Here is an 18,501-nt window from a genome sequence, read left to right on the forward strand (position 1 = left end):
TCATACAGCACTGCAAGGCTCCCATCTGACAGGCAGTGGATCTCCCCTTGACAGTCAAGTTTGGGCAACTACAAATTAGGGTGACCAGATAGCAAGTGTGAAAAATCGGGACGGGGGTGGGGGGGTAATAGGAGCCTATATAAGAAAAAGCCCCAAATATCGGGACTGTCCCTATAAAAGTCAGGACATCTGGTCACCCTACTACAAATAGGCTCTTGCTGAAACTACTTGTGAACCCCACCCCCTAGATATTCCACAATGTAACCACCAGTCTTCTGAGTAGGGTGGGCCAATAGCAGCACAGCTGCATGTGCTCTGCTCTCTGCACTAGCTGCCAATAAACTGCAGGGTGAAAAATCAAGGTATTGGTTACTGTATATACAAAGGTTTCAGAGTAACAGCTGTGTTAGTCTGTATTCACAAAAAGAAAAGGAGGACTTGTGGCACCTTAGAGACTAACCAATTTATTTGAGCATAAGCTTTCGTGAGCTACAGCTCACTTCATCGGATGCATATATACAAAGCCTTACGTCCAGATTTCCTGAGATCTTATCTCCACCTCTGACCTCTCATACAATCTAAAGAACACCAACTCAAAGTCCCAAGGGTATGCTTGAAAGCAGGCTCTATGCCTCCTGAATCTGTTTCTTTGGGAAACAAACAGGAAACTGGCCACTTTTAGAAAAGCTAGACGATGCATCTATTTGACCAAGCTTTCCTGATCCACCACAATATGGAAAGGAGGGTGCTCTTTATCTCTCCTAATAAGATTAAATGTCTCAATTTAAGATTTATAAAGGTACTCGTACTTCAGTGATAGGTACACTAATGAATGTATTATAACAAACATTCTTGGGCTTTGCAGGAGCTCATAGCTATGCTACCTGCCACTCATTTATAAACAATAAACATGCTCTATACCTATATATTGTGCATATAGTTAGGCGATGAAAAACATACTTTATTACTTTAGCCTTATCCTCCACTCCTTTCCCCCTGGCCCCTTTGCTCAGTGGTTCTTAACCTGGGGCGCATGCACCCCGGTGCAAGATGCCCTTTCTAGGGGTGCGAGACATACCTGATTTTTTTAGAAGGTAAATCATCGAAAACACAAATTAAGCACAAGCATGTAAGTACAACTACTTTGTTTCATCAAACCTATGTATTTATTAACATTATACATTTAACAATTACTGTAATATACAAACAAAAATATATCTAGGTTTAAAGAACTGACCTACTTCAATGATTTTTGATAAGGGGTGCGAGGACATATCTTGATTTTTGATAAGGGGTGCAGGCTGCAGTAAATGGGTAAAGGCAGAACCACTGCCTTTGCTTGTCTATCTACCTGTTATGTCTGCTCTTTAACAAAGATAGTCCCTGTCCCGGAGTAATTTACTATACATCTGTATAGCATCCACACACAGTGGGGCTCTTACCTGGCTTGGGTCTCTACATGCTATTCTAATACAAACAATTTTACTACCACCTTTTAAAAATGCTCCTGTATTTATTAAATATAAGAATTGTTGAATTGTCCATCTAGCCTGGTATGTGTCTCCCACAGTGGCCAAGAGTAATACTGTATTTTATTGTGCAATGCCATACCATAACGGGAAGTTTTCTTACCTCAGACAGTGATCAATTTATGCCCTACTGTATGATCACTCAGTCTTAAAATTCTAAGAATTATCTGGTGTGCAGATACTTTGTTATCCTTCATTCTGTTGGGTGGTGTGTGGGGGAGGAGAAAAGGAAGAGGAAGAGCAGCTCATAAAAACTATAAGAAAAGCATAAAAGCTTCCTTATACCTGTAGCTCTGCTCTGAAACCCACACACATTTTTGGGTCAGCTGAGGTTGCTCATGAAACCTTATTGCTGCCCCTTTTCGACCTGAACAGGTAGTCAACGTTTGGGTCCCTGGATGTGTTCCAACTGGGAACAGAAGTTGGGGACAGTAAATAAAAAAACCTGCATCAAAGAAAAACCTAAGACTGTACGAAGTCCTGTGTCTGAACATGGAGGGAATCAAAGAGCAGGAAACAGCTTCTTGTGGTCACAACACCATGAGCACTCTTTTAGCCAGCACCACAACACAAAAACTGCTTCCCAGGTTTCTTCCAGGGTCAACCACGTTGCTGTCAGCTGCTTGTTCAGGCTCTCTCTCTCAGGCTCTGTCTAAACTACAGACCTTACAGCAGCAGTCTCCTGTGTAGCCGCTCAATGCCAACAGGAGAGAGCACTCTTTGGCATAATTAAGCCACCCCCAACGAGCAGTGGTAACTACATTGGCAGGAGAGTGTCTTCTGCTGACACAGCACTGTCCACACCGGCACTTTTATCAGTGAAACTTATGTCAGTCAGGGAGTGTTTTTTTCCCAGACCCCTGACTGACAAAAGTTTTACTGACAATAGTGTTAGTGTAGACACAGCCTCAGTTTGTTCTTATCTGACCCCCGTTTCTGATCTCGCTTCCACCTCCCTCCCTACACCTCTACCCAAAATAACACTCAGTCAAAAGCTCCTTGGCAAGTTCATAAACCTCTTTTCTTTTAGGTGGGGCTTATGGTTATGTTACTTGAAGAGTAAATTCACATCTAATAATTGTCATGGGTTTTACTCAACTCATTACAAGGTTTCACCCAGCTCAACCATTATTTTTGGCATTTCCTAATCTGAATGCTTAACAATGCAAACAATATTCACAACAAGTGGGTTTTGTTTTTTTTTAGAAAAAAATCCATAATTTTGTTTTCTGGCTAGACATCATTGGGACCATATATCCTCTGCAAGGTACAATGAAAACTGAAACAAGGGATTCATTTGGAGCCCTTGCCTTATTCAGTACGTGTCTTATGCAAATGAAACATTATGTCAAGTGCATAGTTTATCACATAAGCCAGTATGCACTGAATGAAGCAGAGCTTCTATGTGCTCTTTACTACAAAGAGAATGAGACTGATCTTTAACTGCATGTCATATTGCTCAGTAAGCCATGTATGCACATACATCCTTCCTTTGCTTAGAAGAAAGTAAACCGTGTTTAAAAATTGGACCCGGGGTGCAAAGATTGCATGAAATTAAATTTTCAACTCTTCTCATAAGTCAAACAAATCAAAACCAGTTTTCATCTGAACAATCAGCATTTCTGAGTAAAGGCTATTTCACTGCCATCTTTCTAATCCCAGTTGATTCAGTATTAGAGCTGCTAAAAATTAAAAAAAAAAAATTATAATGGAAAGCGAATTTTTTTTTGCTACTACTCACTCAGGTGAACTGTTTTTGCTTGGGAAAGTTAGAGAAGATTAAATTCTGGGTAGTGACCAGACATGGAAAAGTTCTACCTGAAAAGTGAAAACTAAGTTTTAGGCACATGACATTAAGTCACCCATGCCCTTCAAGGACTCTTGGCAAACTTCTCCAACAAAGCAAAAACAAAACAACAGTGGACAGAGGGTTCATAGTCACAGGAAGGTGAGTGAAAACAGATGTTTATAAGTCAAAGGCTTAGGCAAACTTAACTGTAGCTGTCACTAGCATTCTAACTATATTTACCATGCAATCTGGAGAAAAAAATATGAAAACAACTAGGGCCCTTTGGCTGTGCGGCACATACAAAACATTACTAGAGTAGCTTGCCACTAGCATGTTTGGAACATTGTTGTATAAAAATGCATCTGTCTGTCTGTCATCTGAGATGAAAGCAGCTTCTTTTGGTAATTTAGTTTTTCAAGGAAGGACATTCCCTCACTGCAACTTTTTTTTTTTTTTTTTAAAACCACACAGTTCCATCAAAAATATTTCTCCTTGTTGAAGTCTAAAAGCATGTCTACACTTACGAGCCCTACAGGTGTAGCATGTGTGGTGCAAATGCTCTATGCTGATGGGAGAGAGCTCTCCCGTTGGCATAAAAATCCACTCTCACAAGAGGCAGACACTACATCGCCAGGAGAAGCTCTCCTACCAGCATAGGACTGTGCACACTAGCGCTTATGCCAGTGTAATTTACGTTGCTCAAGGGGGTTGTTTATTCACACTCCTGCATGACACAAACTATGCTGGCATAAAATGTAATGTAGAGATAGTCTAAATGTTACCACGGATGGGGACTAAGGGAAGAGACACCACCCATTCTCTCTCTAATACCAATAATTTAGCATTTATATAGGGACTCATCTTCAAGGTGCTTTTACAAACATTTATTCAAACTTCTTCCTCTCCTTGAGCCAAAGGAGAACCTCCTGCTCTTCACTGACCTTACCCCCCCCAGCAGTGAGCCTGTAAGCCAACGGTCCCCTAACTTTTCATGGTTATGCCCCCCCCGAAGTCAGGGCTGCAGCTCCAGGGGTGTGTGTGTGTGTGGACATGGCCAAGGGGGCTGTGGCTGCAGCGGGGGGCAGGTCTGCGGTTGAGTCTGGGGGTGGGCCGGGAGCAGATCCACAGCTTGGAGCCAGGGCCAAAGTAGAGACGCGAGCAGAGCAGGAAAGGGTGATGCTCCCTTCCTGCCCCCTTGTGGGGCTGGCCTGAGCCCCACCATGCCCCCCCCGAACGTTCCTCCTAGCCCCCACAGGGTGTGTGCCCAAGTTTGGAGACCACTGCTAAGCAAAAAGCAACTTCCTGCCCTCATGTGCATCCTGCTCCACTCCCAGATGTTCACTCTCCATTAAGCTAGCCACTCCCTTCCAGAAGTTTCCCAGCCAGAGAAAAGGACAAATTTCTGATATACAAAGAACAGAGGGCTCAAAGCCAGAGGAAGGTGAGGACTGACTTTGTCTCTGGTGCTCTGGTCTATCTCCACCTTTCCCAAGCCACAAATCCGCCCCCAGACTGCCACTCTAACCCATACTACTCATGAAAGTGTAGGTTATTTTTTTAAAATCAGGCCCTAAATGTTAGTCCTGGAGTGGTAGTTGTAGCAATTTGGCTCTAAAAACAGCTGTATCCTGCATTAGAGGCCAGACTAAAGTACTTTCCTCATTTAAAAACCCCCTGAAACTTCAAATCAGAGAGACTTTCCTTCTACAGTCAAACAATTTTTCTGACTATTTAAGGAGCAGAATAAATGAGCTCAGTGATGCTACCTTGTGGCTTACTTCTCTTGTTGATCATTAATAAATGCTAGAAATTGAAAATGAAAATTGTATTGGTTTGCAGAGTCAATTGACCTCAACAAATCTGGTTTATGGCAGAGATGGAAACGCTGTTATCAGAGATTGGAGGATATCCATAATTCTAATATGCACTTATACTATCTTAAGTACAAGTGATCTGTTTTGGAGTCTCTTGCCAGGTTCTATTAAAAGAATAATTTTATTATAAAGGCACATAGTAATTCATGTTCATCACATCTTTATAAAATCCTAGAGATTATGGAGATTTTCTTGTTATATAAAAACAAAATCCGATTAAACTTTATAGACTAACCAAATAATATATATGTTGCATATTGGTCTATCTACACTCAACTTCCTTTAAATTCAACAGGATTCTAACCAAACGTACAATACTTTTAGTATTTTAATAATTCTGAAAATCTCAGAAAGAGAATGCAACAAATAATCCTGGCACAACATTAAGTAGACTTTAAACTACTGTACACATTGATCAGTTCTGCATTAGGAATCAGAGCTAGGTTTCATGGTGGGCAGCTAAATGTACAGCAGCAGTAAAATAAGATGTTATACAATATATAAAATATGGGAGGTGAAAATGCAGAAAATGTCATTATATGAAATGACATTAGATCCTCACCTTGCACTACATTTAGTTGGCCAACTTATCTCAAACAAGACATAGCAGAAATAGAAAAGAGCCAATGGGAATGGAATGAGGAGACATCAGGGTCGGAGATTTTTATATGAAACAAGATTAAAATGATTAGGACTAAAGTTTGGAAAAGTAAGGAAATATGTTGTCTGCCAGTTGGGCTCCTATTTATCATGTACAAGAAGACAAGGGCATTATGAAAACAGAAAGGCAAAAAAGCACCTAGTGTATTTAAAAAAAAAACCCACAACCAAACTTGTAACTAATGAGCCATGTGCCATTTGTATTAGCCAGATTTGGATACACAAAATACCAAAACAGACTATATATTCCAGCAATTTCTGTGAGTTAGCGTCACCTTATTTTCATCATCTGATACACTGCTTACCTCATAATTCTGTCTTTCCCCAAAGAACTGTGAATTATCCAGGTTTTTTTATTATGTGTGAGCTTCCAGAAGGATCTGAAAATCTTAAATGTGCTTTCATCTTCTCCCATACTAGTTAAAAGATATTTTACTCCATGTAGTGGGGCAGCTTCCCCACGCCTGAAGAACAGGGGTTAAAAGCAGCCCTGGAGAGAGCTGCAGCTGTGAAAGGCTAGGCTGATTGGGGAAGCAGCCACAGGTGTGCCCAGCCCAATCAGGCCACAGCTGGCCCTATAAAAGGCTGTGAGCCTATAGCTGAGAAGAGTCTCTCTCCAGCCCTAGAGTGGGAAGGGCTAGCTACCTGAGAGCAAGGTACCTGAAGCAGAACAGAGCTAGGGAAAAGGGAGCTCCAGCCCAGAAAACCCCCAGGCTGCAGGCCCTGGTGAAGGCCTACAGAAGTACTGGGGCTAAAGAGGTGCAGCTTGGGGATAGGCAAAGGTAGCAGGTCCTAACCCCTTGCCAATGATGAGTGGCCATTACAGACTACAGTCTGCCCCAGTGAGCAGGGACTAGATGATGACTGGCAGTAGTCACTGAGGCAAGGTGGGTTTAGACGGTTAGGGGTTCCCCAAGGAAGGGAGACCCAGAGTGTGGGGGTACTGCAGGGGCAGAACTTTAAGGTAAAGAGGCAAGGGAACAAGGGACAAGGAGGAACATGGGGCCAGCAGCAGGCAAGACACTGGCCTACAGAGGGCACTCTGTATGCTGAAAAAGAGCTAATTTCCAGACGACCAACAGGAGGCACCGTGCTTGTGAGGCTTCGCTTCGCTACACTCCAGGTTTGCAAGATGTTGTCTACAGAGCGTGATACACTTAATTTCCAGCATTACTGATAATGGTGATTGAAAGTAAGCCGCCTCCATGGACCATTTCTTCTCATACTTACTGATCAGAAGTTAGATCTAAAGTCATCAATCAGCAAAGTTCCAAAATCATCTGTTAAGAAATCTGTTCAAAACTGAATGTATTACTTAGGCCTTGTCAACACTTAAAACTTGTAGATACTGTAATACTTAGTGAAGATACTACCTAGGCCTACCTGAGAACTACTCCCATCAGCAGCAGTAGCTATGTTGACAGAAGCCCTTCTGTCAGCATAGCACTATCTACACCTGAGTAGCTACGTTGGTCAGGGGTGTGGATTTTCCATACCCTTGAGTGATGTAATTACAGCAACGTAAGTTGGTAGTGTAGATGAAGCCTAAGACTTCTATTTCACTAATTTATAAAGTTTTGGAAGGGCATTAAAACAGCTGTGCAGTATATGTAAGCCCTTTATGATATTTAAAGAAAGATTTCCTTCAGGGATAAGGAAAATTCAAATGACACTACCATACCAGATGAAATGTATTCCTGATATAACTAGGGATAAGTCCAATGAAGTAAATGGACCTGTACTTGGGTTAACTAGGGCTGAATTTGGACATACTTGCCACCCACATGGAGTATATGCTTTTTCTGTTGAACTATCAGAGACCTTGCTGACCTGACTTACCCAGAACTTCAAAGTGCTACAAAACCAATGAGACTAATATGTGTAAAAAAAAAAAAAAAAAAAAAACACACTTTCCCCTAACTCAAAAGATTCTGATAGAAGAACGCTTCAGCCTTATGCGGAAGACCAGATTAAAGTAGTTTCCTTCTGCCTACAACTTGCAGTCTGGAATTCAATACTAAAGTGACCCACCCCAGACAAGCGCCTCTTGCTTTTGCTCTATATATCCAGCATTCTAAACATTTTCAAGTTTCAGATTATTTTTGTACTCAGATACCCTTATAGCTGAAGGGCTTTCTGGCCCTTTAGGATCCAGTTCAATGGGAGAGACATTAAATACAGAACTCCTTCAAAAGGGAGAATTTTATTTCAAGATGAATCCACTATCTCCAAAGGAGAATTACATTACCCCTTGGGCCCTTGTTTGGAATGATTCAATCCCTTACAGTGTATTTATTACTACCCTACTGCAGTATAATCTCTTAATACAAATATCCAACTGCACACCAAAAATGGTTATCAAAGGCTTGTGTGAAAATTATAATACAGGGGAGAATTCCCCCTAGCTCCTCAAAAAAATCAGTCTTCAATTGTTTAAAATACAAGAAGTGATTAATGCACTTAATGGACTCTTCATCACCAAGACTCACTTCAAACTGATACATGCAGTGCATTAAAAAGTAAATGGATTTAAAAGCCATTTCTAAATATTATACAAGTAAATTAGTATTTAAGGAAAAAATTAAATTCCATCAAGAAGCTGCATGATATTGGTCACAAAATATTCTTTAAAAATCCTTTATGGATCAAGGTAACAGACAAAATTTAGAATTAATTTGCTACTGTATGTACAATGCCTAACAAAGGAATCTATAAATATGATCCAAAGCTCCTCACCAAGACCCCAGGGTATTCGAGTCTTATGTAGTTAGTGGATAAAGATCTTACTGTTGGAAAAGCCTACAACAGATGTGATTTTGATCAGAGTCCTGTGACATGAAGCCCTAAATTTATAAAGGGCACCTTCCAACTCCAATAATTGACCAATGGTCAGCCCTCACGTGGTGTTAAGAAGCAGGGATGTTGGGAGCCATGTAAACTTCCCTACGTCAGTGTTCAGCTCCTGAAATATCCACAGAGATGCCTACAAATGGAATGTGTGTCCTGAGCAGCAGAAATTGGATTTTGGTCCCCGCCCCATTACCAGCTGTGCTCAGGAATTTGAAGAACTCAGTTCCCTAGTCTTTTGTATTTTTCCCCATGAACCTCCTCATGGGAAGCATGAAAACAGATTTATACAATCAATTTCAAATTCAGAAAAAAAAGAGCTTAAACTATAGTTAGTTTTGTGACGCAGTAGGGGCATTTAGTGTATTTCTATTGAAAACAAACTTTGAAAAAGTTCTTTAGTGTAAAGCAAATTTTACACAACAATGGTACAAATGACAATACAACGTAATGTCATTTTATAGCAGCCTATCAACAGGATTACATTTTTCATGTTTTATACGTAAGAACTGTATTAATTCTTGTGCTGGTACACAGTATCTTCTGCCCCCACACTTGCTGTTGGCAAGTGAACAGTTCCCAGTGCCAAAGCATTAAGTTCAGACACTTGACAACATAAATCTAACTATATGGGAACTAGAAACTTCAAAAACTAGGTGGTCTTTAATCCAAAAAGCTCTGACAAGCTAACCAGAGCATTCTACATGCTGCTATTTCCAAAGCTTAAAGCTAAGGCCTTCTGAACCCAGAACATCTTATACACCAGTCATAACTACAGCACCTTAAAACAGATTCAATCATCAGGGAATTCACTTTCTAACTCCAAAGGCCATGTCTACACTTGCGAACTTACAGCAGCACAGCTGTACTGATGCAACTGCGCCACTGTAAAAATCGCTCATGTAGCCACTCTATGCCAACGGGGGAGAGCTCTCTCCTCAACATAATAAAGCCACTTCCACGAGCGACGGAACCTATGTTGGTGGGAGAAGCTCTCTTGCCAACATAGCACTGTCCACACCAGCACGTCTGTCATCAAAACTTACATCATTCAGGGGTGTGTTTTATATAAATTTAAATAAATTATACTAACAAAAGTGGTAGCATAGACAAGCCCTAAGATAGCTAGTCAAGGCTTCAAGACTATGAGCAGGAAGGAATTCATCCTGTTTCCCCCACCCATTCTCCAAAAATATATACACCAATGTCTTTTGTTTCTAGATCTCCTTTTCTTGATCTGAGTTTTGTATTTTCACTATTGCCATTATTTACAATACACTGAGAGATAACTAACAGATTACTTATCACAAGTTTGTATGTTGCTGAAGTTGTGTACCCATGTAGAAAGCAGAGAATGGTAGCAAGGAGTCACAAGTATCCTTTACTGGCTCTGCAATCTAAGGGTCTATGGAGGTTTATGAATGGCCTCCAAAAGTTTCATATAACCTTTACACCCCTTCCTCCCCAGCAAATTAATTGCAATAAGATAACAAACCACTTTTTTTTTAAGCTTCTTTTAATATAATTTAACAGCTGGAAAGGAGGAGTTAGCATCATGTGACCAGTCAGCTCTTTGCCAATAAGTGCTCCATGGACCACAATTTGAGAACTATTTTAATGTTGGTAAGCAACAGCATTTAAAAAATTTATTTCTGAAACCGCATGATATTGGATCGACTCCAAGTTGCCAGCTAGTACAAAAAGGTCTGTCTTGTTCCTGGGGGTAATAGGCAAATTCCTCTATGATTTTCATTACCAATGAAAGAGGCATCAGAAATCACGTAAAAGTTTGGTTTGCTGGATGTATGCTTGTCTTTAACATTTTGAGCAGGAAAGTTATTCAGAAAGATTATTATTGAAATGTGGGGCAGAAAATAAAAAGGGTCAAAAGTCAAAGGAAAATCCATGTGACCCAAATACCTTGTTTTCTTATTACTTCTGTTGCCCTACAGTTGGTTGCTTCCAAAGATATCATTTGCTAACATTTATTCATCAAAATTCAAAAATACTTTAACATAAGCTCAATAATTGTATATCTAATAAATAAAACTTTGTTTTTAAAATAATTTCACTTAAGTTCTGAAACACTTAAAAAAAGTCCACTGCATGGTTACTAAAATATCTCCTACAAAAGCAGGAAAGCAGCAGTCCTGGAAGCTGCTGCAGAATGCTATTACTTTAGATTAAATCACTGGAATAGAGATCTCCACTATGATCTCATGTTGGCCAGCACTGATCAGGACCTGTCATTAGAGCCCTGGTTCCATGCAGGACCACTAGAGAGTTACCTCCTATGGCGACAATAGAAATAGTCATTTCCACAAGAAATTACTTTCTACAGAGCTTTTAAAATCTATGATCTGAACAGCCCTACCTGTGGGACCCTTTGCACTGCCTGACTCCATCTCCTACAGAGGAAGGTCTATAATCGCTAAGAAACAGGGAAGGTAAGCATCTCTGACATCTGAATCAATATCACTAAGTTCTGACTTCAGAACTCATTATATGGCTCAGGACTGTGAGGTTTCTCTACGCCATTGATGTTTTCCTGTGCCATTTCCTTGTCTACTGATCTCCTGCTTGGCTGAATCTAAAAGAAAAGGAACATGTTTTAAAAAGTTAATATGACACACATTTAGAAACAGTGTTACTTTAACAGTCAATATACAATTAAATGAATTAGATGTCCCAAACAGACTTGCTCAGAACTGAGACAAGTAATACAAATAGATTCCATTTGGTGATGAATGTTTCATTGAGGTAACTATTTAAAAGTGTATGGAAAATTTTAAACTTGCACACCAAGGCTCTGACTATATAACATGAAAAAAAGCAAAGGCATGCCAAACAACATTCTTGCTTGAGTTTGCCAGACCTGTACAGTATGTTGTGCCCACATACAACAGAGCCACACTGCAAAAGCAGATTGTATTGGTTGGTTGCAACCCACAGGAAATCTTTAGCTCACATCCAGCTGAAATGAAGCAGTCTACAATGTTTTCTCCCTGATATGGGCAGGAAGCCACAAATGTTGCAGATTCCCCAATTCAGGCAGTCCTCTTCACTAGAGCCCTGCATGGATACAAAATCTGTATCTGCATCTGATCCACAAACATAGTCCATGGATATAAAGTGGATATCTTCAGATTTGCAGGGCTCTACTCTTCACTCCATTCCACAATGTGGTATTTTGAGTTTGAAAACCTCCCAAAAGCCCCTGCTCCCAAGAATAGTGCCGACACTGATGTTTCAAGCATCCCAGAGTACATAATCTATCTTGCAGCTGGGGCTATGTATGGATATGTCAAAATGATTCTGGCAAAGAACGCTGGTTTAGGGACAAGCAAGAAACAGACATTTCATGTAGTCTATGCATTTGCAACATTTTCCTCAGATAGATAACCTGCTGTTTATGTTTCAGTGTACCAGTATTTTATAGGCTGTGAGGATGGGCCACCTCCTCAGAGATGGATGAAAAAAGGTCAGAGGTACGATGAATGCCTGGAGATGCAACTAAAAAAACCAGTCATCTGGAAAGCATTGCTGTACAAATGTCCTATAGGAGTACCTAAGGGGAGCTCAGTGATGACCAGGCAGTCAGAAACCAGGTAGCTCTTAGAAAATTAGGCTAAATTCCCATCTTTCTGAGGGCCAGGCATCTAGGTGACAGTAAGACTGAGGTTTCATAAACTGGAGCCTGTGTGTGAACTAGTTGGGCCTTATTTTGCTATGACATTCAGATATAATAAATACTCAGATTCCTTCTGGGCATTAGTACCTTTCTTTGCTTGAGGTTTACCACTACATTTCCCTCTTACATCTCACAGAATGCACAATTAACCCATGGAACTCATTGTCATGAGGATGTTGTGATGGCCAAAAGTATAACTGGGCTCAAAAAAAGAACTAGGTAAGTTCTTGGCGGACAGGTACATCAATGGTATTAGCCAAGATGGTAGAGGATGTAACCCCACGCTCAGGGCAAGCTCTGTCAGAGACAGGACATGGGCTAGATGGACTGATCCAATACGGCTGTTCATATGTTTTCACAAACATCCAGCTGCATATACAAGGAAACACACGCCAAGGCTCCTTCAGCATTAACCAAAACTCCAGAACATTTTACCTGGAAGGGCTGGCTGATACCAGCTACAGACTGCATATTATGGCTATAATAACAAAGGAGAAACTCTCCTCCTGCATGGGGGATCTCATCAGCACTGATGTAAACCTGTCAACATGAAAAAAGGAAGACAACCATCAGCAATTTCACTGACAAAGCAATTAATAACAAGCAGACTTTACTATATACTAGAACTAGATCATAAAAAGACAATACTGAGTCTTTACAACAGATCCACTGTATACATGTAAATCAGGGAGGAAGAAAAGGCCGTTCTTAACACTTCATTCAGGGGCTAGAGCTTCATCTCTTTCAGGAAAGTGCAAAAATGCTTAGTCTTATTATTCTGCAGAGGCTTCTCTCAGCTCATGATATGCCAGAGAAAAAAAGTCATGGGCTACCACTCATCATCTCTCAATCTGTATTTTGGCTCAACTTTTTGTAGCTTGACATTAATCTCCCTCTCAGGAAGACCAAGTGGGTGAGGTAATCTCCTCTATTGGACCAACTTCTGTTGGTGAGAGAGACCAGCTTTCAAGCCACACAGAGCTCTTCTTCAGTACTTCAGGCATCACAGCTAAATGCAAGGTGGAACAGATTGTTTAGCTTAAGTAGTTAGCACATAGTCTAAGGTTTCAGAGTAACAGCCGTGTTAGTCTGTATTCGCAAAAAGAAAAGGAGTACTTGTGGCACCTTAGAGACTAACCAATTTATTTGAGCATAAGCTTTCGTGAGCTACAGCTCACTTCAAAGCTTATGCTCAAATAAATTGGTTAGTCTCTAAGGTGCCACAAGTACTCCTTTTCTTTTCACATAGTCTAAGGGACCATTCAAGGTAGAGTGGCCTGTTAACAACTTTTGTCCTACAACTGCAGAAGATGGGGGAGTAGGTTACAGATTGTTGTAATAAACCATAAATCCAGGGTCTCTGTTCAGTCCATCAGAGTAGCTGCCGTGTTAGTCTGTATTCACAAAAAGAAAAAGAGTACTTGTGGCACCTTAGAGACTAACCAATTTATTTGAGCATAAGCTTTCGTGAGCTACAGCTCACTTCATTGGAGCTGTAGCTCACGAAAGCTTATGCTCAAATAAATTGGTTAGTCTCTAAGGTGCCACTAGTACTCCTTTTCTTTTTGTTCAGTCCATGATTTTTAGTGTCTAGCAGAATTATAATTTTAAGCTCCCAGGCTCATCTTTTGAAAGTATTGCACTGGTTTACTTTGAGGATGAGGACTGACAGGTTATAGAGTGATCACTTTGTGAAAAGTGTTCATCCACAGGATAGGATGTTTTTGCCTTTTATCATTTTCCTCAGAGTTCATTCAAAAAGCAAAGAGATTGTCTGGTTTCATACACATGGTTGTTAGGGAATTTAGTGCACTAGATGAGGTATGCCATATGTTATGACAGGTATATGTAGGATCCATGGGTCTTGAAAGGTGTGGTTTGCACTGATTGTTCTAGTAGGGTGTGGTGAGGCTTGGAGTTGGTGTGTCCTGGTCTGTGGGGAGTTTGCTTCCGATGAAGAGCTTGGAGAGGCTGGAGGACTGTCTGAAGGCCTGAAGCATGGGTGAACACTTTTCACAAAGCAGTCGAGACCCATCAGTCTTCATCCTCAAGAAAATCTGCATAACACTTTCAAAAGATGAGCCTGGGAGCTTAAAGTTATAATTCTGCTAGACACTAAAAATCATGGACTGAACAGAGACCCTGGGTACATGGTTTATTATTACAACAATCTGTAATTAACCCCCCCCCCACTAACCACCTCCTTTTGTCCTACAATTGCAGAGGTGTTAACAGGCCACTCTACCTCGAATGTCCCCTTAGAATATGACAGGTTTCAGAGTAGCAGCCATGTTAGTCTGTATTCACAAAAAAGAAAAAGGAGTACTTGTGGCACCTTAGAGACTAACCAATTTATTTGAGCATAAGCTTTCGTGAGCTACAGCTCACTTCATCAGATGCATTCGATGAAGTGAGCTGTAGCTCACGAAAGCTTATGCTCAAATAAATTGATTAGTCTCTAAGGTGCCACAAGTACTCCTTCCCTTAGAATATATGCTAACTACTTGTGCTAAACAATCTGTTCTGCCTTGGAGTACCTTTCCCAGACCTGAAGAAGAGTCTGTATGGGTTCAAAGCTTGTCTCTCTCACCAACAGAAGTTGGTCTAAGCAAAGACATTAGCTCCCCCACCTTGTCTCTCTAATATCCTGGGACTGACATAGCTACAACTACACTGCACATCCATAAAAAGCTATATAACTACCCTCACATTTCACAGATTTTGAAACTATCAGTGACCAGGGACACCAGAAAATAACTGATTAAGACCTGCCTTGGCACTGTCACCTAAGCAGCTTTTCAGAGGTTCTGAGAATCTACTGGAGTGTTGGACTGGAAAATCTGATCAGTCTGTCCACTAATCCTGCATCCCCAAGATTTTGAGAATAAAAGGTCTACTTTATTTGCAATTAATTTGAACCTCTATTTAATCTGACAAAACCTCTGGAACTAAATAATTTGCATGAAAAATAATATAGCTTTCACCCTTATTTTGATCACTTTTAGAACAGTATTACTAAATAATTTAATCACTGTCTTATAGAAAGCTAATAAGATGCTAAAATTCTCAATGAGAAAAAAGGACCAAAGAAGATTACAACAAAAAGCAACATTAATGGGACATTTGATACACTATGACAAAACTATATGATATCCATGCTGTAATGAGCAACCCTAGCAGTCATAGAGGTAAAGAGAGTCAGCCACTTATTTCAGAGATAGAAGCAGATTTATTAAAATAAAACAACGGTACTGACAACAGTTCTCTATGCAATGAAGAGTCATTTCTGTAGAGGGGGGAAGAAATCAAGTAAAACACTGTCTTGGCAGCGCACACAGACCTGGGAGAGAAGTAAGAACAGAGAAAATGTGTTGCATCACTTTGCAAAAACCCTAATAAAATTAAGTTGGAGTGGTGAAGATGGGCTACAAAGACCAACTCCATTACCAGCTAGCATTCCTTCAGTTGAAGAAAGATTACTCTTATAAAGAGCCTTGAAAATGAGCATGGGAGAAAAACAACAGAGGCAGGAGCCCTTGAACCCAATATTAGAAGCCCACACTAAAAGAAAATGGTAATTCCCTCACTTGAGTAACATCTTCACTGGACGAAATTTCATCATCTTTTACCCAGGTATAGGTCACATAGTCATTCACATGCCTGAATGCCACCTGCAGGGAAAGACAGAAGCCATCAGCTCTCTAAAAAAGTAAAGCAAGACACACTGGGGCAACATGGAAAACCTAAGAGTAAGATATCTGCTCTTTTTAGTATATATTACTGTAATTTTAACTAAAAACATTCATTTTAAAAATTAAACTATTTTCAAAACATGCACTGAGCATTAGTCAACAATTTATCGTGAGAGAGAGAGAGAGAGAGATAGAGATATTTCTGTACCCTAAACCCTCTGCCCTCTTCCTTCCATTTCTGCTCTCCCTTGCTACATTATACCAGCAGACAGGGGCACTTTGGGGAAGAGATTATTCTTCATTATGTCTCATACCTAGCACATTGTGTATAAATAATATTTTACCACACTTTACAAAATATTATTTCTAGGGATGATAAAAATAATTATTTTTCTGTCCACCTAGGCATGTTACCAAATAACTAATAATTCAAGAGTTGGGTGGTTCCAGGCATATTGAAACTACCAGCGACTAGTGGCACTAGAGAATAACTTGCATTTTAGATCTCTAAATAAGGGAAGCATGCAATGCCAAATGAACTACTTCCCCACCACCAATCCCACATCTGCTTTACTGCAAAGATATTTTTATTCTGCAGCGAGGCATGATATTCTGGTAATGTCACCTGGTAGAGCCCAATCCAGTCCCAGGTACTGCTTGGAAATTGAGATAACGTGGAATAGCTGATTAGAACATCCCGTGCAGCATTCCACTCACCCTCAGGATTCAGAGTGACCAATGGAGTGGACAAAAGAGGCTTTATCTAGACAAGAAGGAAGACTGTTTTGAATATATCCATCAGTTAAGGCCTGTTCTACACTGAAAAATGATATTTACCTAGTTATGTTCCTTTTTCCTTACGTGAAAAATTAGTTTGGTCAACCTACCCCGAGCGTAGACTCAGCTGGGCTGGCAACAGAATTCTTCTATTGACTTAGTTACCCCCTCTTGGAGCAGTGGATTAATTACAGAAATGGAAAAAAAGCCCAACCATGTATGGCGTATCTGTGTTGGCACAGCTGTGCCACTGTAGCATCATCAGTGCAGACCAGGAGGTCTCAGCCTTTTTCTTTCTGAGGCCCCCCCCAACATGCTATAAAAACTCCAGGCCCAGCAGGAAACAGAGGGGTGGGTGGGTGGGCTCTGGCATATTTTGACTTCTACTGGGGGGGGGGGGGCCTGAGGGCGCTTGAGCCAGCTCTGCACCCTGGGGCCCAGAGGAGGAAGACCCACCTCCACCCCGACTCACCTCAGTGGGCCACATCTGGGTTGGGGAGGTGCAACCAAAAATTATAACTCAAGGGGTGGGGAGGGGCTCAGCATAAAGACTTTGAAAACTGCTCAGGGTGCAGGCAGGGGATAGCTAGGAGCTGTGTGCAGTGAGGGATGTAGCTCAAGGTGCAGAGAGAGGAGTAGCTAGGGGCTGTGTGAAGGCAGGGGGGTAGCTCAGGGTGCAGGGAGAGGGGGTTGTGTGCCAGGAGGGCCCCCACTGCAGTCACTGCTCCTCAAAGGCTCTCCAGGCCCTGCAGCCAGGTCCCTCCACTCAGGAGGCTCTTACCGACTGCGCAAGCAGCAAAAGGGGGCTGAAAGCTGAGGAGCAATCACAGTCCTGGGCACCAGCAGCAGAAGATGGGGGAGCACCATGGCTGCCTGCTCCATGGCACCAGCCAGAACAGCAGCTGCCCCACACTGCCTGGCTTCAGCTTCCCACCTGCGACTTCGCCAAGGGGCGGGGCCTGAGGGGTGCTGAGCTGCCCCCGGGACTGTCCCAGTCTGGTTAAGACACTACAGTTTGTTTTTTTTGGGGGGGGGGATGCCCCCTCATGCCCTCCCTAACTCCTCCCATGGGACTATGGGACCCCCTGAAACTGGCTCACATCCCCCCAGTTGAGAACTGCTGGTGTTGATTAGCCCCCAATATTTTACCTTTGGTATGCAGCAACATCTGTTGTGGGTCCTTAGTTGCATAGGGATAAGGGGAACATCTGACAGGGTAACCAAACGGATTGGGGGGCGGGGAATAGTAGACATCATATAGCTGGACTTCAGTAAGGCTTCCGATAGTCTCACATGACATTCTCATAAGCAAACTACACAAATATGGACTAAATAAAGTTACTATAATGTGGGTAAACAACTAAATGAAAACTGTTCTCAAAAGAGTAATCGTCAATTGTTTGCTGTCAAACGGGAAGGACATATCAAGTGGGGTCCCACAGAGATTTATCCTGGGTCCAACCCCGTTCAGTATTTTAATTTACAATGTGGATGATGGAGTGTGCGTGTGCTTATAAAATCAGGAGACGAGACCAAACTGGGAGGGGTTGCAAACACTTTGGAGGACAGGATTAGAATTAAAAATGTTGATAAATTGGAGAATTGGTCTGAAATCAACAAGATTCAATTCAGTAAAGACGAG

At 41.4% G+C, this 18,501-nt stretch overlaps 1 protein-coding gene across 3 annotated transcripts in view; it reads right to left on the reverse strand.

The window, feature by feature from the left end:
* Window positions 1-10,295: 10,295 nt before the first annotated feature.
* INPP5K (inositol polyphosphate-5-phosphatase K) overlaps window positions 10,296-18,501 on the reverse strand; it is a 31,807-nt gene continuing 23,601 nt past the window's right edge. For all 3 annotated transcript variants that reach the window (XM_073315097.2, XM_073315098.2, XM_073315096.2), the window contains 4 exons: window positions 16,708-16,845; window positions 15,978-16,061; window positions 12,826-12,930; window positions 10,296-11,289 (listed from right to left, as the gene is read on the reverse strand). In XM_073315097.2, coding sequence (XP_073171198.1) covers window positions 11,191-11,289; window positions 12,826-12,930; window positions 15,978-16,061; window positions 16,708-16,845 — 426 coding nt within the window. In that variant the 3' untranslated portion in view covers window positions 10,296-11,190. The remainder of the gene's footprint in view (window positions 11,290-12,825; window positions 12,931-15,977; window positions 16,062-16,707; window positions 16,846-18,501) is intronic.

Source organism: Lepidochelys kempii, chromosome 17 (genome assembly GCF_965140285.1).
Source record: "Lepidochelys kempii isolate rLepKem1 chromosome 17, rLepKem1.hap1, whole genome shotgun sequence".
Lineage (NCBI taxonomy): Eukaryota > Metazoa > Chordata > Testudines > Cheloniidae > Lepidochelys > Lepidochelys kempii.